Genomic DNA, 19,246 nt, shown 5'->3' with positions numbered 1-19,246 from the left:
GAATTCCAACTATAATCTATAAAGCCTATAAGATCTCACGAAGCTGGCTTCTCCGATCCTGTTGGCCCGTTGCCGCCGCTGACCCTCCAGCAGGCTCATTATAACCATTGACAATATCACTCATCTTATCAAGCCACTGGCTACTGTTTAATATTCCATCACCACCGATAATATACTTGACGCGATTGTTAATCTTGCTGAGCTCGTGCACCAAACGGGCTTCCTCGTAGGTGGCGCCGCCCTTGAAGTAGATGATAACCTCTTGGGCTGCCTGCGCCGAAACATCGCCGTACTGCTTATTCACCACATCTGGCACCATAGTAGCGAGATCAACCTTGTCCTGCTGGTTTTGCTGCTGGTTCTGCTTATTTTGCGGCGTTGGGTTGGTGATTTGTGCCAACACGTCGTTGAGCCTGGGGATATATTGCATGAAGATGTTGTCCGTCTTGGGCATGCTGTGCTTGTCTTCGTCATTATTAGGGTTGAAAAGTTGCTGAATCTTGATACGGTTTTTGTTGAAAATCTGGCCAATGTTGCCGTTGTTGGTGTTGCTCTCCAGAGATGACATCTTCTTGATGCTGCCAAAGTACCTGCTGAACTGCTTTATCAAAGTTGTCTGCGTGATGGTTGGTGGTGGACTCGTGGTTATTGGGTCGTTGAGCTTAGCCAACATGGCACCCAAATCACTTTGCTGATTAGGGAACTTGGCCACATAAAGTAGAAGCAACTTGACCTTGTTCTCCGTAGAGACCGCATGGTCCGCAATCAAATCAATGAGTCTAGTTTTGATATTTTGGTGGTTTTCTAAACCGCATGTAATCGTCTGCTGTAACTCGCCCACAGCCCACAAATTCTGGCCCGAAATCTGCTTATCAATTTCCGAAATGATATTGAGATGCTTGAGAATGTTATTCGAGAGCTTCTTGAACTCTGGAAATCTTGTCAAGATCTTCTTGAATTCCGACAAGTCTTGTGTTTTGAGATTTTCAATGGAGGACTGTTTCGTCTGCTTCTTGTACTCGTCCACATACTTTTGAAATCTATCGGTGAGGTCACCGTAGTTCATATACATTGTTTCCTGGAAGAACTTGTCTTGAGATTCTGAAAGGGTGAGCTGCTCCGATGATTCCTTGATGTCCACAACATTTCTGTTGATGCCGATAAGCTCATGGATCATAGACTGGTAGGTCCACGGAAGCACGAGCGGTGAGATGGGGTCATTTTTTCTATCAAGTATAAGGAGCGTAGGTGGGACATCACTGGTCCTGTTGAGGTCGTCAAATAAGTTGTTGTTCAGGTTTGAGTTGATATAATACAAAAGCTCGGACGCCAAGCGCTTTGAGTCTAGCGAAGAAGTTTCGTATTTGATCATGGGGCATTTCTTGAGAGACAAGAGCAAGCTCACTAAGCTTGTTGCCTCCTGGATCGTCAGTGTGTGTCTTGCCAGCTGGGATACATCAGGCACACTTATCGTAAACAAATTGTCGTTGGCAATAGAGTAGTCCTGATAAAGCTCGATCACCTGATTTACCACCTCTTGCTCGTCAGCTTCGGCGATTCTCTCTATGTCATTCTTGCTGATCGAGTTGTTGAAGAACAACTGGTAGTGGTTATAGTGGGGGTTCAAGAGCTCCTCACACACTTTGCTGATCAGCTCTCGAGTGGGTTTGACGTAAACGACACAATTGAGATGTTTCATGGTACTCAAATTGCGTAGATTGTCTAGCATCTCAATAAGCACGACATCTTGCTGAAGAAGTTGTGATTGAGTGTAGCTCATGGATATGATAGGCATTGTGTGCTGATCCACAAGGAGCACTTTGGCTCTTATGGCAGCCGACAATTGTGTGTTATTTTTAGCCACGAATAGCTTATCGAAATAAGTCTGATTGACTTTATCTAGACTGAGAGTCGTCATGGTGGTGGACTCTTTAGATATTAGGCGATCTCGGTTGCGACACCGATACTTGACAACATGGAGTCTATTCGCACCCGTGCCTCCACCCCAGACTACATCAAATGTTAGATTCGTGATTACGTCTATTTATTTTTTTAGTTAAAGATGGGCTTCTTCGTGGGGTAGTAGTACTTGCTCAATGGCAAGACTGGTTGTGGGGCACCGCCACGTGGATGTGCCTCTTGGAAGTGGTAGGTGTTACTCTCAAGCTTACCCTTTGGATATCCAGCAGGTGTAGGCTGCTTCGTTCTCTCTTCAATCTCAGAAACGAACTTCCTTCTTTCTTCTTCTGAGCCACAAATAGCGTTGGATACGGCTTGAAGATCAGCACCCTTCTCCTCCACTATCTTGTCGATCTCATCCGTTGCAATAGACAGCTCGGAGTCGTAGATATAGTTATGGACAGCGGTGACGAAGTTCTTCTTGTCATCAAACACTGGAGTCTTTCTCAGCGTCAAACACACACTCAAACGAGCTGACTTAGTGCTTTGGCTAACGTCGAAGTAATCATTGAAGAAGTCGACGAGCTCCTGTTGCGTAACAGTCTCCAAAATCTTGACATCCTCGGTCTTCTGTTCAAAATCATAGAAACCGTTGTTGATGGCATTCCAGTAAAGAGAGGTCTCCTCGCCAAGATTCTTCAACTGTGTCAACTTCATATTCTTCAAAGACTGCTTGTACTTCGTGAACACCTCGTCCGTGAGTGCAGCACCAAGCTTTTGCTTCTTGAAAGATTCCAAAAATCTTTCCACTCTGTACTGAAGGTAATCACAAGGTCTCTCAGATTGGACGAGGACCCTGAGGCCGAAGTAAGATCTGGTCAGTCTGTATCCGGAAAACACCACATATCCAAGCTGTTCCTTGGTACGTAACTGGTTGAAGCAAGGCTCGTGAAGCATTGTCGCCAACAAGTCGGTGAGTACTCTCAAACGAGCATTGTTCTTTTCGACTTTTCCGACTTGAACGAAATACTCCAAACATGAGTTCACGTTAGATGGATCTTGCAAGGGCAATTCGTACCTTACATTCTCTCCAACGTCCAAATGAACACTTTGGAATCTGACAATCTCGTCAACCTGCGCTTTGGAATCAGCAATTTGCTTCCTGGCATTGAAAGCATCTTCGAGGTCTTGACTAACCTCCTTAGCAGTGGAGTACTCGAAATTACCGTGAATCAACCCCTGGACAAAGATACCTTTGCTCCATAACTTCTCCTTTGTGAAATTTTGCAAATCTTTGAATGTGATCTTCTCAAGCACTTCAACCTTTTCGGTATCTGGGTATGTTTTTTCGTTCAAAAATTGCAAAAAGTGGGTGCCGATCTGAGCATATGGAATATCGTAACCAGCATTCTTGAGATCTTGAGCAATCTTGTATTTGATGGATTCGAATCTGTCCAGTTTTGGCTCAAAGTTGACAAATTTGTTCAACACCTCCACAAGGAAAGCGGGAAGCTTGTCGTTGTATCCACTAGCCTTGATCGAAAAAGAGTCCCTAAATTGCAGGAGAGAGAATTTCAACCCCACGAGATCAGCAAAGTAGTTCATCTCATTAAACTCGTCGTCCATCAACTCGCCCAAGAGCAATCCCAAAACGGATGACTCGATATCGTCACCCAATGGTGGCGCGTGTACAACAAGACTGATGGATCCCTTAGGAATTCTAAATCTGTCATCCTGCTTATACCAGATTTCAAATTTGGGTGTGTCTGTGATCAACCAAGGATGAGGCAAGGCCTTCTCGACCTTTTCGCCCTTGACGGTAAAATCTTCGGGAATAAACTTATTTGGAGCAGGAAGGTGCAAGTCGCTGTTGACGGAGACGTTCTTCAAAGCATTCATGAGGTCTTCAGAGATGTCTTCATAGGAGTACTCGGTGCCATACCACTTCTCCTTGTTTGGAAGGTTTTCGAATGTCTGCGATGTCAAAGAGATTCTTAAGTTAGATGGTTTCAAATGGTTGCCGAACTTCTTAATTTCTTGGGGATCGAATTCTCTCAAAACGGTGCAATTCAATAACCTCTCTGGAGGAATGTAAAAGTCTTCTTTGAACTTGAACAAAGAGCTGCTCAATTTCGAAACAGTGTTAGAAGTTCTCTCCTTCTGCTTGAATCTGAAGTCAATCTTGGACATGTCACTTAACTCCTTCCACAACCACTCAGGTGGTTCCTGCGTTTGAAGCATCTTCAAGTACTCAAAGAAATGGACAACAATCTCTTCCCAGTTTTCCAATCCCAGTGGAGTCAAATCGAGCTCTGCAGAAAACACCGAACATCCGTCACATATTTTCATGCTACCAGCAGAGAGCTCATTAACCCAGTTTTTCTTTTGTAAGTAGTGCAAAATGGAACCCTTACTCTCATGTCCAATGAGGTGCGAGTAGTAGCTTCCAGGCCTCTTGTCCCAGTTATGTTCTTGGTCGTCAGGGATCAAAAATGTAAGATCTAGCTTGGTGGAGTCCATGATAGGCTTGGCCTTCAAAATCTTACCCATATTGTCAGGCTTATAGATGAGCTGTCCGTTGTATGATGGTCTTGAAAGATTAGTATTAGGCACATCGGAGAACTTTGTGATGGCCCAGTAGGTGAGATCGTCGAGAGAGTCCTTGCCCAAGACGACCAAACTCATGATGTTGGAGGAGTAGTGGTCTTTGTAAAAGTCAAGCAACACGTCACGAACATTGACACCTCTGCTAGCAGGTTCCTCGTGCAATGTTCCGAAGTTTCCTGTGGAGAACCCGTTGTATGGATGCTTGGGGTTACTCGTCAGTTTGTCGAGCTGATACATGCGCCACATGTCATTTTGTAAGTTTTTCTTGTTTTCAGAATCAACAGCTTTGATCTCCCTGTCCTTGCAACTCTTGCTGAACAAAGGGTCAATGAAGAACTGAGAGAACCTATCCAAGGCTCCTTCCAAGTAATCTGAGCTAACTTCAAAGAAATAGTTTGTGTGTTCGGAAGCGGTGTATGCGTTGGAGTGGCCTGAGTGTTTGGATAAGTAGCTCAGATATTCATTTTCCTCGGGATACTTGCCAGTGCCCATGAACAAGAGGTGCTCACAGAAATGGGCCAAACCTGAAACATTATATTCCTTATCGGCAAAAGACCCCACATGAACATCCAAGGATGCAGCCGCTCTGTCTGAGGAAGGGTCGCTGATCAATAATACATGTAAGTCGTTGGAGTCTAGTTTGATAAATCTATAGCTGCGATCGTCCAAGAGCGGTTTCTCAATAGCCGGGTCGTCAGCGAGAATAGTGTAGGCGGATCTCATCGCAAATACCTTGTGTTTTTTGAAAAAGCTGAAACTCGGAAATCGAAAAGTTGCTCTGGTGTCTGTGGAAAACAACCTTCTGAGCATGAATTGTGGAGCGCTCAGTGTTATATATGAGCGCAAATCTGGACACCAAAAAAGTACCTTGGAGGAATGCGACCGTATCTGGGTCATATACCGGCTGCAAAATGTGGCACACTGATAACAGCTTTACATGAGTTTTTTGATGTTGTCCATGAAGCTGGACACGATGTACTCCACAGAATCGAGCTTTGTGAAGGCGCTGACTAGTACGGGGTCTGCCGACGAAACTTCAAGTTTTCTGTCCACCATAACCACTTGGTTGTTGTATGTGATACACCTTGTAATGTAGTCTTGTGCTTCGTATTTTGGCCGAAGGGATAAGTGACCGAAGACATTGCTGAAAACACCCGCTTTATCCTTCTCTTTCTTTGAATGCTCCATTTCATCCCTCTTCCCCTCAGACATCCGGTCTCTGACCTTATCAACGTAGGATTTGCCTGTTTCCTGGTCAATTTCAGACCATGGTTCCTCCGTAACAATGAACAAGTCTTTAAGATCAAGGCATACTTCAGCTTGGGAAATGTAGAGATCCAAGGCAATATGACGGCTAAGTTCAGGCTCAAAGTGATTGGACGGAGTAATGTGCAGAGGGAAGACAAGCTCAGGATCCGTAGGAAGCTGAAGAGCTTTCTTGGCCACCAGTAGCTCCAGTAGGAGAGTTTGGAATAATTCAAGAAGCAGCTGATGCTTTTCTCGGTGTGTTTCGTCACATTGCTCCACCAGATTATCGTCAAATATGGATTCTGCTTGGACTATGAGGGTTACTGACAGCTCAATTGCTTTCTTTGCGGCAGTGATTTGCGTGAGCTTGATGGGCTTGGCGAGCTTGATGTGGTGAACTGCCCTGTTGAAGTGTTTCTCTTTAATTGCAACACTCATCTTGGTTATGTAGGCTCCATCTCTCACGAGGATTCCCTTCACCGCCTCCAGCTTTGCTGAAGATACAGGAAGTGTCACCGCTGGGCCCTTTTCAATGTGCTTCGATGCGTCTGGACTCTGAGGAGAGTTATATAGTATGAGGTTGGAACATATCTGTAAAGCTTCAATTAGCTGGGGAAGTTCAGGTTGGACTACCAGCTCCACAAGCCAGTGGAGCTCTCTATCGCGGCTTTGCTGTTTGAGTGTTCTGATCTGGTCACGTTGCGTTGATGTCAAGGATAGCATTGTAGGTAGAAAGCTTATTGGTGATAATTAGAGTCCGCAGGTAAGTGCAGTAGTAGTGGAGGAAACGAAGGATGATGATGGATGTTTTGGGAGTCTTCGAATATGAAAGTGGGATGCAGAGTTAATCAATTGAGGTCATGGAAATGCGATTTACTAGAGGGTAGGTATTAATTGGATACATCTGAAAAGCCGGTTGATGTTTCTGAAATGAGGGTGCGATTGAGAAATGGTTGCAAAACTAGTAATGAAGAACAGGCTGAAAAAAATCAAAAACCAAATACTTTGCACAAAATTAAATCAGAACAAATGATTTAATCTTAAGATTACAGTACTGACTGATCGGCATCCCGCCAATTGTTTTGTTGATCGCTCTTCGGCAGCTGTTCCGTATTACAGGTGATCAGCGATCAGGCAGACGAAGGAGGACGTTAGTCTCGAGGACAGGGTTATGCAATATTGGAATATGGTGTGAAAGTAGTAAGGAAGGGAAAATGGGCAATGTATAAGCTTTTGGAGATACCCCTTCTTGGTGCTCATAAGGTCGATTACGTACTCACACAAAGCCATCACAAAGAATATCATATGGAGGTAATTTGACAGGCAAATTGGATCAAATGGTGTAGAAACTGCTGAATTGGTCCCTTTCAAACCCCTCAACGGCGTTCTTGATATTATGAACAACTTGCATAGCCTACGGAAGGAAGTCGAAAATGGCGTACAAGAAACTACAAAGAATGAACCAGCTTTGTTTTGAATCTTCAGATTTTCAAGGGCTGGATGCCAGTGACATTGTCGCTTTGACGTTGCCACTCTTATTTGGTGGCTTGAGCGCAAATCGAGCTACGCTAGCCTGATCCAACACAAGTCGATCATCAACCCAGCCTGTTGATCGGCAAATGTCAATAGACAATGATTCGCAAACAAAGATCAGTGGTTGACGACAGCTAGAGTACGAAGCACAGAAGAGGTCAAGAAACTTGCATCCGACTAGTTTATCAAACATCAACAAAGTGGTAATAGACGAGCTTTAAGGCAAAGATTTCCACCGACGCAAACATAGAAATTTTAACTCATCAGTTAAAGTTCTCCGGCCTAGCCGAAACCTGCCACTTCGGCTATGCTACTTGTGTAACGACCTACGAGCAATGTGAAGGTAGTACTGTCTCTTGCTAACTGGAGTGTCTCTGGGAGCTTTAGCATACACTCTTTTGCCGGGAGGGACTCATGTAAAAAAGCCTATACAATGGCAAATTCGACTTTTCTTTCGTAAATTCTTGTCGTCTACAGCGCAATTGATGCAAAATATTTTCCACAATACCCGGATCTTCTTGCGGTTGTCAATGCACCATATAGCAGAACAACAGTGCTTCCTGTCTGCGAAAGGCAGGAATCGAAGCATCGGCAGGACTACAGAAATTTAGACCAGCTTGTCTGAACCTTACATATCACTTGCTTTTTCCAGTTTCAAACCAAAAACTGCCATCCCTGGTGTTGCAAACCATCAACACCTGGCAAGTACGATATCTACGCCCATCAACAGTATGTTTCATACCTGGAAATAGCGGCTTCCCAACCGAGCGGCGGAAAGGGAATAGCCAACACCCGTACACCACCAAGAGCCTTGCCATTTGTCGACACACAGGGCAGCTCAAGTAGCCAAACTCAGGCTGGAGATCACCAGGTGGGCATGAATGCCGAATATCTGGTTATTTTGCTTATTGGACCTCCCAGTAAAGACAAATCCACGGATTCCCTGGCGATGGCAATGGAATGTCTGCAGGATGGGCCAATGGGCGTAAGGCATAGAACCCGTGCACCCGCATATTTTTACGGTTTATGCACGACAGCGAGAAAACTCCTATCCTCCCACCCTCGCAACATCAACACATTTTCCTCCTTCCCACAACTACTTTTATGTCCAGGACCTGAGTCTACTAAACAGTGTTAGGTAGGTGTGCAGGAATTTGTTTATATCCACACCCCAGAGTTTAGGTAAACCTTCGTCTACTACATTCCAAACTTGTTTTCAGCTTATAGTTGAAACAAAAAACTACTTCCCGTTCGTTGTTATTGTCCGTGCCAGGTGAAATTCGGCACACAACTGAAAAAAGTCCCCCCTGAAAAAGAAACATGTCTGGTCCCTCCACATCCAACGAGAGGTCCACTAACCATGGCCAGGGATTAAATCCCCATCAACAACAACATTTGCAGCAGCAGCACCTCCACCACGCGTCGCAGTTGGACCACACCACTGCTGCCGCTATTGCGTTGGGCCATGAAATCCCAAACCCCGTTATGGCCCACCTGGACGAGGAGGCCCGCTACTTGGGTCTTAACCCAGCTGCCGCTGCTCAGTTGCAACAACAACAGCAATTGCAACAGCAGCAGATGCACCACCAGCACCAATTGCATCACCACCACCACCCTCAGCTTCATCAACAGCAGATGCACCATCCTTTGCAACAACAACACCACATGCCGCAGCACCATTTGCAGCAGCAACAGCTCCACCAGCAGCACCAGTTCCAGACGGCGCCTATGGAGTTTGAGAATGGTGGTTTCCTTGTGTCGAGACATGGTGAGGGTGACATCATCAAGACCTTCTCTTCCAAGCAAGAGCTTGTCAAGTACGTCAAGACGGTGTTGAACGAGGAGGAACAATGTAAGATTGTTATCAACTCGTCGAAGCCAAAGGCCGTGTACTTCCAGTGTGAGCGTTCTGGTTCTTTCAGAACCACTGTTAAGGATGCCGCCAAGAGACAGAGAGTTGCTTACACTAAGAGATCCAAGTGTGGTTACAGATTGGTGGCCAACTTGTACCCACCTGACAAGGATAAGGCTAAGAAGATGAAGAAGGAAGCTGACTTTGATGGCTACCCAGATGACGACAAGAAGGACCTGGAGATGTGGATCTTGAGAATGATCCACCCAGCCCACAACCATCCTCCTGAGCCCAACTTCGCCTCCGGTGGTGGCGGCAAGAAGAAGAGAGCCAAGTACACTAGAACTTTGGTTGAGAAGCCATTGAACCGTGGCAACAACGGCACCGCTGCTGCAGTGGCTGCCGTGGCTGGTTACCCAGAGGCCCTGCTTCATGACCACCAGCTCCTTCAGCAACAGCACTACCTTCAGCAACAGCAGCAGCAGCAGCTTCACCACCAACAGCTTCAGCACCACGCTCACCATGGTCAGCACCACCACGACGATGGTAACCACCCATCTGTCCAGGATGTGGCTGTTATTGCTGCCATGGAGGCCGCTCCTGGCAACCACAGCTTGCTGAACCCACCTGTGGACCCTAACATTGACAGCGTCGACCCAAACGTGGATCCTAGTGTACAGCAGCATGACCATGCCCATGGCCATGTACACTAAGCGGTTCGGGAAGGTCTCTCGCGCTTTAGAACGAAGGGTGGAATCCAAATTGGAAAATACGGGTAACTCAAAACAAATCCACCGTTCGATTCTGGCGTGCCCAACCACGAAACAGAAATAAAAAAGACCTTATTGTACCATACAATGTTATGGCCTGTGGCAGCGGGCCTGTTGCGATATCCAAATTGCCATCATTTTTTTTAACTAATTGGGTCTTGCCCCTCCGGGAGCTTGGATTCATGAAATCAAGATTTTATTTTTTTACTGTTCTTTGTTTGTATGACTATAATATACCACCAATCTCGAGATACGTAAATGTCCTGAATATCAGAATTGGCTGCAAAAGCATGTAGCCATTGCACAGGTTGACAGTTTCATACAGTCGATAAGGCAGGGAGGGCAGAGTAGCTCGAGCAATGTGGAGGACTTGCTTCGAGGATTCTTGGACAATAGCTCTTAATTCAATGAAGAAATTCGAGAGTTGACGAACTTTTACAAACTCTTTTATTCAAGCATTGACCAGGATTTCAAGACTTGCTTTTAATTCATGAAGTAAGAATTACTGACGTTGGAGAGCAAAGTCTGCAATAAGAGCGATGCATTTATAAAGAGGTATGCTACATGAAAAAAGCTTTTGAAATGCAGAGATGACTGTAGGGTCTACAAATCTATTTTAAGTAAGCTTGCAATAATCTTTAAGTTCACAAGAATGAGACATTTTTATTTGACTAGGGATAAAGGCAACCAGTTGATTGTCCTATCAAACAGTTAATTAACCTATCAGGGAACCTACTGGAGCCACATATGGAGAGCTGAAAATTCAGAGACTGGACAAGTTTTATTTTTCGAGAAAATAGTAGCTTCGTCGAAATTGATGGAAAAGGTGACTCTCAGTGCACGTAAAAATGGAATATGGAACCTTCGTGCTTGCGTAATGTGACCATTGACAATAACGGATCCAAGCCGTGAATCAGAAAAGAAAAACAAAATCATAATCAATCGCAGCCGCCATTTATCAAACCGAAGCTCATCCAATCCGTCCTACTGCCCTTTTACTGTGCCGTCGGACAAACATGCACATTTCAGCTCAATGAAATGAACGCCGGCGAAAAACCACGAATATTTTCATAAATTCCATCAAATCCTCCAATATAATCACTGAACACAGGGTGCAAATATGAGGCTGCTCATCTACTTGTCCGCTCCATACATCATCGCAAAACGGCCCGCAGAAACGATGAAACCTTATTTCTCCTTACTGTACATAGAATTCAAATCACCCATTCAAGTCTTCCAGCTCTCCTCAATATTTGCCGATTCTCGAAAATAATACTTCACAATGGCCCCAGGTGGGGACTATGCTCGTCTATAGAGGTTCATCACCCGCGCATTCCTGGGGTAATCGATCAGAGATATCCCTAAGTCACGACCTACTCAAGCAAAGTAGAGCAATCGAAATTGAAACACAGTCAGAATAAAGGCCTTATTTTCCCTGTCAGAAACGAAACCTACAATATTCAGCAGCCCCACGCCTTAGTCAGCTCAAATGTCCCTGTCAGATGAGCATCAGGGACCGAGGCAACCCAACCAGGAAGCTGATTCTGCAAACGAAAGCAACGGAGCACAGCAAACTCCGATTGTCTCTCCATCCACGGAAGAACCACCTTCGAAAACCCAAAGTGCCTCGGATCCAAGTCCGAAAAATCGTACAGATGGGCCAACCAAGAACAGTACTATCACGAGTCAGGAGCTTTCCAGTCCAGTCCAGGCAATAGAGGCTCTGTCAGTTAGGGCCAGCTCAACACCCAAGACACCCAATCACAAACCATCCCGTGACGAGATTGCCGTGGATGCAATTGTACCTGCTACCAGCCCTAGACCAGTGAGGGAGAACTCCATCATCAGAGATGAGGACTTGCAGAATGAACTAACGCCATTGCTCGGGAGCGATTGTTCAGAGTCGTATGTTGCATTAGAAGAGGGCTTACATCGCCAGCTACGGGCATCCAACACTCGCAGAGGTTTCTCTGATTGGTTCTCACAAACCTTCTGCTCCACTCCATGGCTATCTTGGCTTATCTTACTCATCATTGCGACTCTATTACTCATAGTGCTACTAGTAGCACGCAACCTACCGATGCTCTTGGACCAGGCTTTCATTTCTGAGCTTCACAGCGTCTCTGTGTTGGATATCAGTGACTCTGGCTTGACTGTGCATGTGGTGGGCTCCACGTTTGTGGATTACGAGAGCATACAAAACCGATTTTATGGCCTGGCGCTCGAAGTTTTTGCATTGCTTATTGGCGGAGTAACAGTTGTACCCACTGACGCATCCAGAGTATTTGTCAGTGGAGAAGGCATCAACAGAGTCCATGTGCTTGATGCCTACGCTCCTGAAGTTCTGGTTGATCTCATTGATCACCGTCTTACGGAGTATGATTTCATTACAGAGGCATATTTTGTCGATGATTCATTGACAGGCCTTTTAGAGGATCTTTTAAAACACAATCGCTCGGAGCCACTCCCCCTCTCGATCGAGGTAGACTTCACTACAAACATAAAAACTAAAGGAATTAAATTCAATGCGGGGCCAGTCAACATTCGTGAAGACGCTGTCATTAGTCCTGAGAGGATGGTCTCACCTTTGAGTGTGGAATCCTTGAATCTTGATTTGGAGAGAGAAGGCATAGCACTCAATGCGACACTTCTACTTGACATCTTACCGATCAAGCTAGACTTCGAGTCTGTCCAGTGGGATGTTGCAATTGCTGACTGTGATGGGAAACCTTCATTCTTGGGCTTATGGAAGTCGGACCCTTTCACAGTGAAGCCGAATTTGCTTACGGAGATCGACGTTAAGGGAAACATAGAACATATACCTGACAATCTTCTCAAAGTCTGCAAAAATGGTCAATCTGCTTTTAACCAATTTGTATCGAAGATTTCAAATGAAGGATTGTTGGATATCTTTGTACTGGCTACGAAGACTTCGCAACTTGCCCAAATGGCTCTATAATATTCTCACGCTGGTCGATGTGAATATTGAAATTCCAGTCAGCACACAGAGTGGCTTTCCTATAGGCGATTATCTATCTCGCCTTGACATCACTTCGATGGACTTGAGTATATTCCTGCCCCAACCTGGGAAGCTCAATGTCAACACAAGCTGTGATTTCGAAGCTGCAGTTTCTTTACCAATTTCTCAAAGAGGCTTTGAAGCATCTCTTTCGAAGTGGACTTCATCCGTGGAAATATTAGATGGAAACGCCACAGTCGGAAGTGCGTCTACTGTCCTGAGCAGCGGCCTAGCTATCGCAGGGGATAGCAGCAACGCTACATCTATACTCGGCAATCTCGCAAACTGGGAGTTTGTTTTTCATGATTTTGATTTCATAGGCGACTTCGTCAACAAATGGTTGAACGAGCACAAGCCTGCTTTTCCAACTATCGATGCTGATATCAAGCAGGTCAAACTTGATCTGCCACTTCTCAACACTACACTTGGGGTATTACCGTGAAAAATATAAATTTTGACCCGAGACATGCGGAAGATTTGCAAAAGTCTGATGAGAAGTTCATTGACTGGCTTTTGAAGAAAATGAATATCAGCATGCTGGCGGTAGCTTTGTTGAGCTCTGGGAATGATTGGGTGACATTTGCAATAGAGGCTGAAGTTTTCAACCCAATTCCATTGAGTTTAGATCTCAACAAGCAAGACATAGTTTTTGCTATACTATTCGAGGATGCTCAAATTGGCAATGTTACTTTTCATGACCTAAGCTTCCTCCAAACCCGCGAGCGCATCACTATTCCAGCTCTTTTGCAAGTGGATTGTGCTACATTTGCTGAAAGGAACTCAGCAGAAAAATTTGTCAGTCTTGTGCTTTCCGGTGCATCGAATATTACTATCGGTGTCAAGGGTTTGCAAACTGCAGCAAGCACCGAGTTGGATCAGGTGGTGAAACATCTACATGTACCAGATATTATATTGCCCCACTTGAAGTTTCCGCATCCTGACGAGGACGAGACATCCGCTAAACAAGAGCTTGCGAACGGAAGCCCGTTCCTCATTGAAGCTACGATCCATATCCTTACATCTGAAGTTCGGCTTCTCGTGTTCAACCCTGTCAATAACCAAGCAATCCTAGTTGACCTTTTGCTGTGTCAGGCAATTTACGAGGATCATGTACTAGCTTATGCGGATAACGTCGGTGATATGGTGATTCCGCCTGGTATTTTCCGTACCAAGCGAATTCCGTACAAAGTTGGATCTGGAGTTGGAGGCGATATCTTGAGAAGAGCATTGAACGGAGAGTTGGAAGTGGTGGTGAAGTCAGACATGATGGTTCAAGTGGGCGAATTCAGCGGCCAGATCTTGTTGCAAATTCAGGGAGTCACAGCCAAAGTCAGGCTATAGTAGTAATGGCTGCGAAATTGGCTTCAATTACGGTGACGGTCCCGATGAATTAAAATAAGTTTTGTGTGTTTGACTATCGCTAGATTGAACATATTTGAGTGTGAAATTGCCTACGACTTCACGAGGTGAAATCCGAACTCTAAATGACAGCTTTTGAGTTCGTTGAAAACCTAGGTCTAGATGGCCGAAGGCCTATGAGCAGAGCCTTATCTGCCAGAAAATTCCTTAACAAGAAGTGTTGCGAGTGTCAAAAACGGATCACATTGCCAAACATTGGCACGTGACATTGTTGTTTCCACCTAGAACCGAGCTAAATTTAGCCCAGTCTGGAAGCGCACTCGCCTTTAACTATGGGCCCAGGAGTGTACACAAGCATCCAAACATTAGCGATCACCACCTCACTCCAGTCTAGGTTTTCACCATCCAAAAAACATCGGTTTTTTTCTCCACCACGCTACACCACCCTTTTCGGTTCCTTTCGCTAAACTATAGAAAAAAGATGTACGGCTTGAAATTTACCGCTATTGCTGCTTTGGCCGCCTCCGTCTCTCAGGTGATGGCTACTCCTCCAGCCTGTTTGTTGGCTTGCGTTGCAGAGGTTGAGAAGAACTCCAAGTGCAACAGCTTGGCTGACTTGGAGTGCATCTGTACCTCCATTGGAGAGAAGGTTGAACAATGTTTGGATGACAGATGCCCTAGCGGCGATGCCGAGACTGCCAAGGATGCTTTCGAGGCTACTTGTAAGGAGCAAGGCCACGATGTTTCTGGAAACTCGGCCTCTTCTTCTTCCGTTTTCGAGTCCTCCTCCTCCGAGTCTTCTTCCGCATCGTCCTCCGCTTCTTCTTCCGCCGCTTCGTCTGCTGCTTCCTCGTCGGCTTCTTCCGCTGCTGCTTCTGGCTCCTCTTCAGTTGCTGCTTCTTCTTTCGTGAGCTCCGAGGCTCCAGCCAGCGCCGAGACCACCGCTGCTCCATCCACATTGGCCACCTCCACCCAGTCTGAGGCTGAGGAGGCCTCCTCTTCCGAGGCTCCAACCTCCATTGCCGGCGTCTCCTCTTCCGAGGCTCCAACCTCCGTTGCCGGCGTCTCCTCTTTCGAGGCTGGTGCTCCAGTCAAGGCTGCTTCCTTCGCTGCTGCCATTGCCGGTGTTGTTGGTGCTTTGTTGTAAGTTTTTAGTTCGCTTTCTAGGGGAGCAGCGTGTGGCTTCCCTCAAAACAAGGATATAACTCAAGTTGATTTTGCATACCCTCGATTGTTTTCTGTAGATGCTCAAATTGTAGATGCGTAACGACAATGGCATAGAAAGATTTGATTGATTTCTTGGCTCAATGAAGATACTTATAAGGCACTGAATTGAAAGGGGCTTTGGCGCCGTTGAAGACGTTTTATGCTTTTGTGGCTTTTGTGTGGGGCTTCCATATCAGTGGTAGGAAGAGGGGGTTGAAGGCTTATGGTTATAATGATGAAGAGATCAAGTGAAGTCTTCGCCTGTCTTCAAATTAGCACGGCTTACTGCTCTACGTCTCCGTCTTAATTGACACCACTTGTCGAAGTACTCTTTACAGATTGAGCTCTTCCATATCAAGCGCAATCTTACAGTTTGAGATCCAGGCCATTGGTCTTTTTCCAACGGTATTCGTTTGTCCCGATGGGAACTACCCTTTCTCAAGTTAAGAGATGAGCATCAAGTTTACTTACTTTGCATAGACACAAGTAGTACACAACAGTCTGGACATCTATGAAACAAAGGTAAATGGAGTTGATTTTCTAAGATGCAAGGATTGTTGCAAGCTTCATCCTGAAGCACATAATTGTAGCTATTTGAGATAAACACACTACTCTGCTCCATACTACTTCTCATGCTATAACAAGCTTCTCATACTAAACAAGCTTCTTATGCTATAACAAGGAGGCATCTCAGAAACTCACGAAAAGGCATCCAATTTGATTTTATGAGGGTGAATACTATAATATTTATTCTTGGAAACTTCAAAAACAACAGCAATTCCATTAGACCCATTGCGCTTTTGCAACCATTTCGAACCACCCCATTTACATGATGCAAGACAGTCAAACGTGGATGGTCACCCCCGAGAATCAACGTCAAACTGACTAGGCTAGAAAGAGTCGAAGAGACTATCTCTTACCTTCATCGGACAGCCGAATTCCTTATATGCTCTCATACATCCTAGTGATCCACGTTTCTAGCACACAACCAGAACCAACCCCTCACGAGCCTTTAACGTCCAACACTCCACAAATGCAAAGATCAACCCAATTAGCACAACCAGGATCTCCCTTTTCCAAAACCACCGAAAATCACCACTTTTCCAAATTCCGCTCTCCGAGGCTCTTCCGCGGCACTATCGCACTATCTTCATCAAGCCAAGGCTATCTCTGACCAATTCCCCTAATCCTCAACCACCTTCTTTCAACATGTATACCTTGTACTACGGCAATATTGTCCACACGCCTAAGCTTGGATCAATCGAGATTCTCTTGAATCACTACGTTGGGATCAATGCACAAGGTACCATCGAGTTCGTGAAGAAGGCTTCTTCCAAGGAGGAGGCTCTTGAACTCGTCAAATCGGGCGGTAACGTCAAAGACGAAGAGGTTGCTTTTGTTGACAATTCTCATAAACTGGCCTCCTTCCTCATGCCTGGCTTCATTGACACGCACATCCACGCGTCCCAATACCCTAACATCGGCATCGGGTCTGATCTTCCCTTGCTTGACTGGCTTAACAACCACACATTTGCGCTTGAACTGAAGCTCAATGGCTCAGAGGAGGGAAAACGTTTAGCCAGGGATGTTTACAATAAGGTTCTCGACAGGACCTTGTCGAATGGTACTACTTGTGCTTCCTACTTCACCACGGTCAACACAGAAACCACCGAGATTTTTGCAGACTTGGCCGCCGAAAAGGGACAGAGGGCTTTTGTGGGAAAGGTCTGCATGGACTGCAATGACTCGTTTCCTTCGTACCAGGAAACGTTAGAGGAAACGGTTGCAAACATGAAGAGATTGGTGGATCACTGCCACAAGTTGGAGTCCAAGGGCGTGGACTGCTCCTTGGTTTGTCCCATCGTAACCCCACGTTTTGCTCCAGTGTGTCTGAGTGAACTTCTCACGGAATTGGGACAAATGGTGAAGCAGTATGACTTGCCTGTTCAAACACACGTTTCTGAGAACAAGGACGAGATCTCGTGGGTCCAGTCTTTGTTCCCCGAATGCCCCAATTACACGTCTGTGTACAATAAATTCGGGCTTTTGAACGAGAGAACGATCTTGGCTCACGGAATCCATTTGACTGGTCCTGAGCTCGAGCTTATCAAATCCAAGAAGACATCGCTTGCACACTGCCCCAGCTCGAACACGTTCATCACAAGTGGAGAAGCGCCCGTAAAGAAGTATCTTCACGAAGACGGCATCAACATCTCGTTGGGCACGGATCTTGCCGGCGGTTATGAGCAGTCTATTCTTGGGGTAGCCCGGGCCCTGGTTATGGTGTCTCACCACTTGGCAATGGACGCCGAAAAAGACTGCAAGATAGGCGTAGCCGAGGCACTTTACATGGCTACCGTGGGAGGCGCCAAAGCATGCAATTTGGGCAATGCTGTTGGTACTTTGGAGGCAGGCAAGAAGTTCGATGCTCAATTGATCGACCTCGACGTTCCCGGCACCAATGTGGACGTTTTTGATTTCCAGAGACCCGACGGCAACGACAAACCCGAGGCTGTGCAAGACAAGATCCTCAACCTTCTCTACAAGTGGGTTTTCGCTGGAGATGATCGCAACTGCGTGAGGGTTTGGTGCAATGGCCGTGTTGTGGTGGACAAAACCAGAGTCGCGTAGAGATGACGTCAAGATAGATAGAGATAACAGATGGAAGCAGCCGTGTGGATGGGGGCTTCTTGAACCGCGGGGCCTAAAGCAGAGATTGCATTAACGAGGTGCGGTCTGGCTGCAAAATAGCCGCTTTTGCAAGGACGAGGCAGAGCCATAGGGTTCTTAACGAAAAAATATCTGCCGAGAGGAGGATTAGACTTTTAGAGTTTGAATCGTCAGCAGTGCTGGCTGGCTGTTTTGGGGCAGTGTTGGCAAGGCTTCTGGTAATTCGCAGAGGCTCATACGAGTGTTCACATGGAGGCTTCAGCCATGGAGGCTTTTCGGGTCGCTTTCAGCAACGTCATTGGCAGATGCAGCACAGATGGAGGCAGTTCAGCACGGCAAGATTTGCTGGGTCTCCATGTTCAACGGCCATGACGCCCAGCATTGTGTTTAGCTTACTGTGGACAATGGGCCAAGCTGCGAAAGCGAAAGGTCAAGCCTGGTCCAAAAAAGCGACATGGCGAGCCAATAGGAGCCGAGAAATTTAGGGCCAGGATTTCTAGTCCAAACATTCAGGCCTCTGCCCCATGGATTCTTGTCTTCTCCGTCCCTCCCGGCAGCATTATGCTTACTAGGGTGAGGCTCTGGGCAGCCTGAAAAGGGCAAATGCGATACCAGAGTGGGCGAGCGGGCCATGCGAGGTCTGCCTAAAACGTCCTTGCAGCGATTTAGCGGGCACTTACTGAGAGGCTGGCGTCAAGCCCAACTGATCTAGAGATTTTTTTGCAAAATGCATTGTGCAAAAAGTGTTTAAAAAATTGGAAATCCCCATCGGGCTCTTTACCAAGGCTGTGGGTTCTCGGCGCCCTTCCGCACCGCCGCGGTGGTTCGTGTCTGTTTTCATCTCTCTGTGCGTCTTGAGACTAATTTTTTTCTGCTAGTTCGCGCTGCACTGTTTTCGTCCAAACTGGTGTTTCTGCCCCGTGATAAGCTATATACTCGAGCTTTTCTGGCTTCCTCCCCGGACTTACTTTCCAGCCAGCTTTCCTTAAACCTTATTCGCCTGTCTGTGAACAGGCCCCACATAAAAAAGAGAATAAAAACCCCTGCACCAGGCCTTCTTCCATAATCCTACCCTAGATCAAC

The 19,246-nt window shown here is 46.1% G+C and overlaps 6 protein-coding genes across 6 annotated transcripts; 3 read left to right on the top strand and 3 right to left on the bottom strand. All coding sequences in view use genetic code 12, as the record gives it.

Annotated features, from left to right (window-relative positions):
* Window positions 1–25: 25 nt before the first annotated feature.
* Window positions 26–1,918, bottom strand: CXQ87_004024 (uncharacterized protein; the record flags this gene model as incomplete). Its single annotated transcript, XM_025482481.1, has 1 exon — window positions 26–1,918. The coding sequence occupies one exon, from the start codon at window positions 1,916–1,918 to the stop codon at window positions 26–28; it is 1,893 nt and encodes a 630-aa protein (XP_025337099.1).
* Window positions 1,919–2,052: 134 nt separating this feature from the next.
* Window positions 2,053–5,229, bottom strand: STE23 (metalloendopeptidase; the record flags this gene model as incomplete). The annotated part of the gene is made up of 1 exon (XM_025482480.1): window positions 2,053–5,229. One exon carries the CDS (start codon window positions 5,227–5,229, stop codon window positions 2,053–2,055), a length of 3,177 nt encoding a protein of 1,058 aa, XP_025337098.1.
* A 210-nt stretch (window positions 5,230–5,439) lies between these two features.
* On the bottom strand, window positions 5,440–6,477 carry RAV2 (Rav2p; the record flags this gene model as incomplete). Its single annotated transcript, XM_025482479.1, has 1 exon — window positions 5,440–6,477. One exon carries the CDS (start codon window positions 6,475–6,477, stop codon window positions 5,440–5,442), a length of 1,038 nt encoding a protein of 345 aa, XP_025337097.1.
* A 2,130-nt stretch (window positions 6,478–8,607) lies between these two features.
* Window positions 8,608–9,852, top strand: RBF1 (Rbf1p; the record flags this gene model as incomplete). Its single annotated transcript, XM_025482478.1, has 1 exon — window positions 8,608–9,852. The coding sequence occupies one exon, from the start codon at window positions 8,608–8,610 to the stop codon at window positions 9,850–9,852; it is 1,245 nt and encodes a 414-aa protein (XP_025337096.1).
* Window positions 9,853–11,398: 1,546 nt separating this feature from the next.
* CXQ87_004020 (CFEM domain-containing protein) lies at window positions 11,399–15,434 on the top strand (the record flags this gene model as incomplete). Its single annotated transcript, XM_025482477.1, has 4 exons — window positions 11,399–12,748; window positions 12,807–13,366; window positions 13,393–14,245; window positions 14,769–15,434. The coding sequence occupies 4 exons, from the start codon at window positions 11,399–11,401 to the stop codon at window positions 15,432–15,434; spliced, it is 3,429 nt and encodes a 1,142-aa protein (XP_025337095.1).
* Window positions 15,435–16,702: 1,268 nt separating this feature from the next.
* CXQ87_004019 (guanine deaminase) lies at window positions 16,703–18,124 on the top strand (the record flags this gene model as incomplete). Its single annotated transcript, XM_025482476.1, has 1 exon — window positions 16,703–18,124. The coding sequence occupies one exon, from the start codon at window positions 16,703–16,705 to the stop codon at window positions 18,122–18,124; it is 1,422 nt and encodes a 473-aa protein (XP_025337094.1).
* Between the last annotated feature and the right edge of the window lie 1,122 nt (window positions 18,125–19,246).

This window comes from Candidozyma duobushaemuli, assembly GCF_002926085.2.
Source record: "Candidozyma duobushaemuli strain B09383 chromosome Unknown D_B09383, whole genome shotgun sequence".
Classification (NCBI taxonomy): domain Eukaryota; kingdom Fungi; phylum Ascomycota; class Pichiomycetes; order Serinales; family Metschnikowiaceae; genus Candidozyma; species Candidozyma duobushaemuli.
The sequence above is the reverse complement of the archived record's forward strand: the minus strand, read 5'-3'. Positions and strand labels throughout refer to the sequence as shown.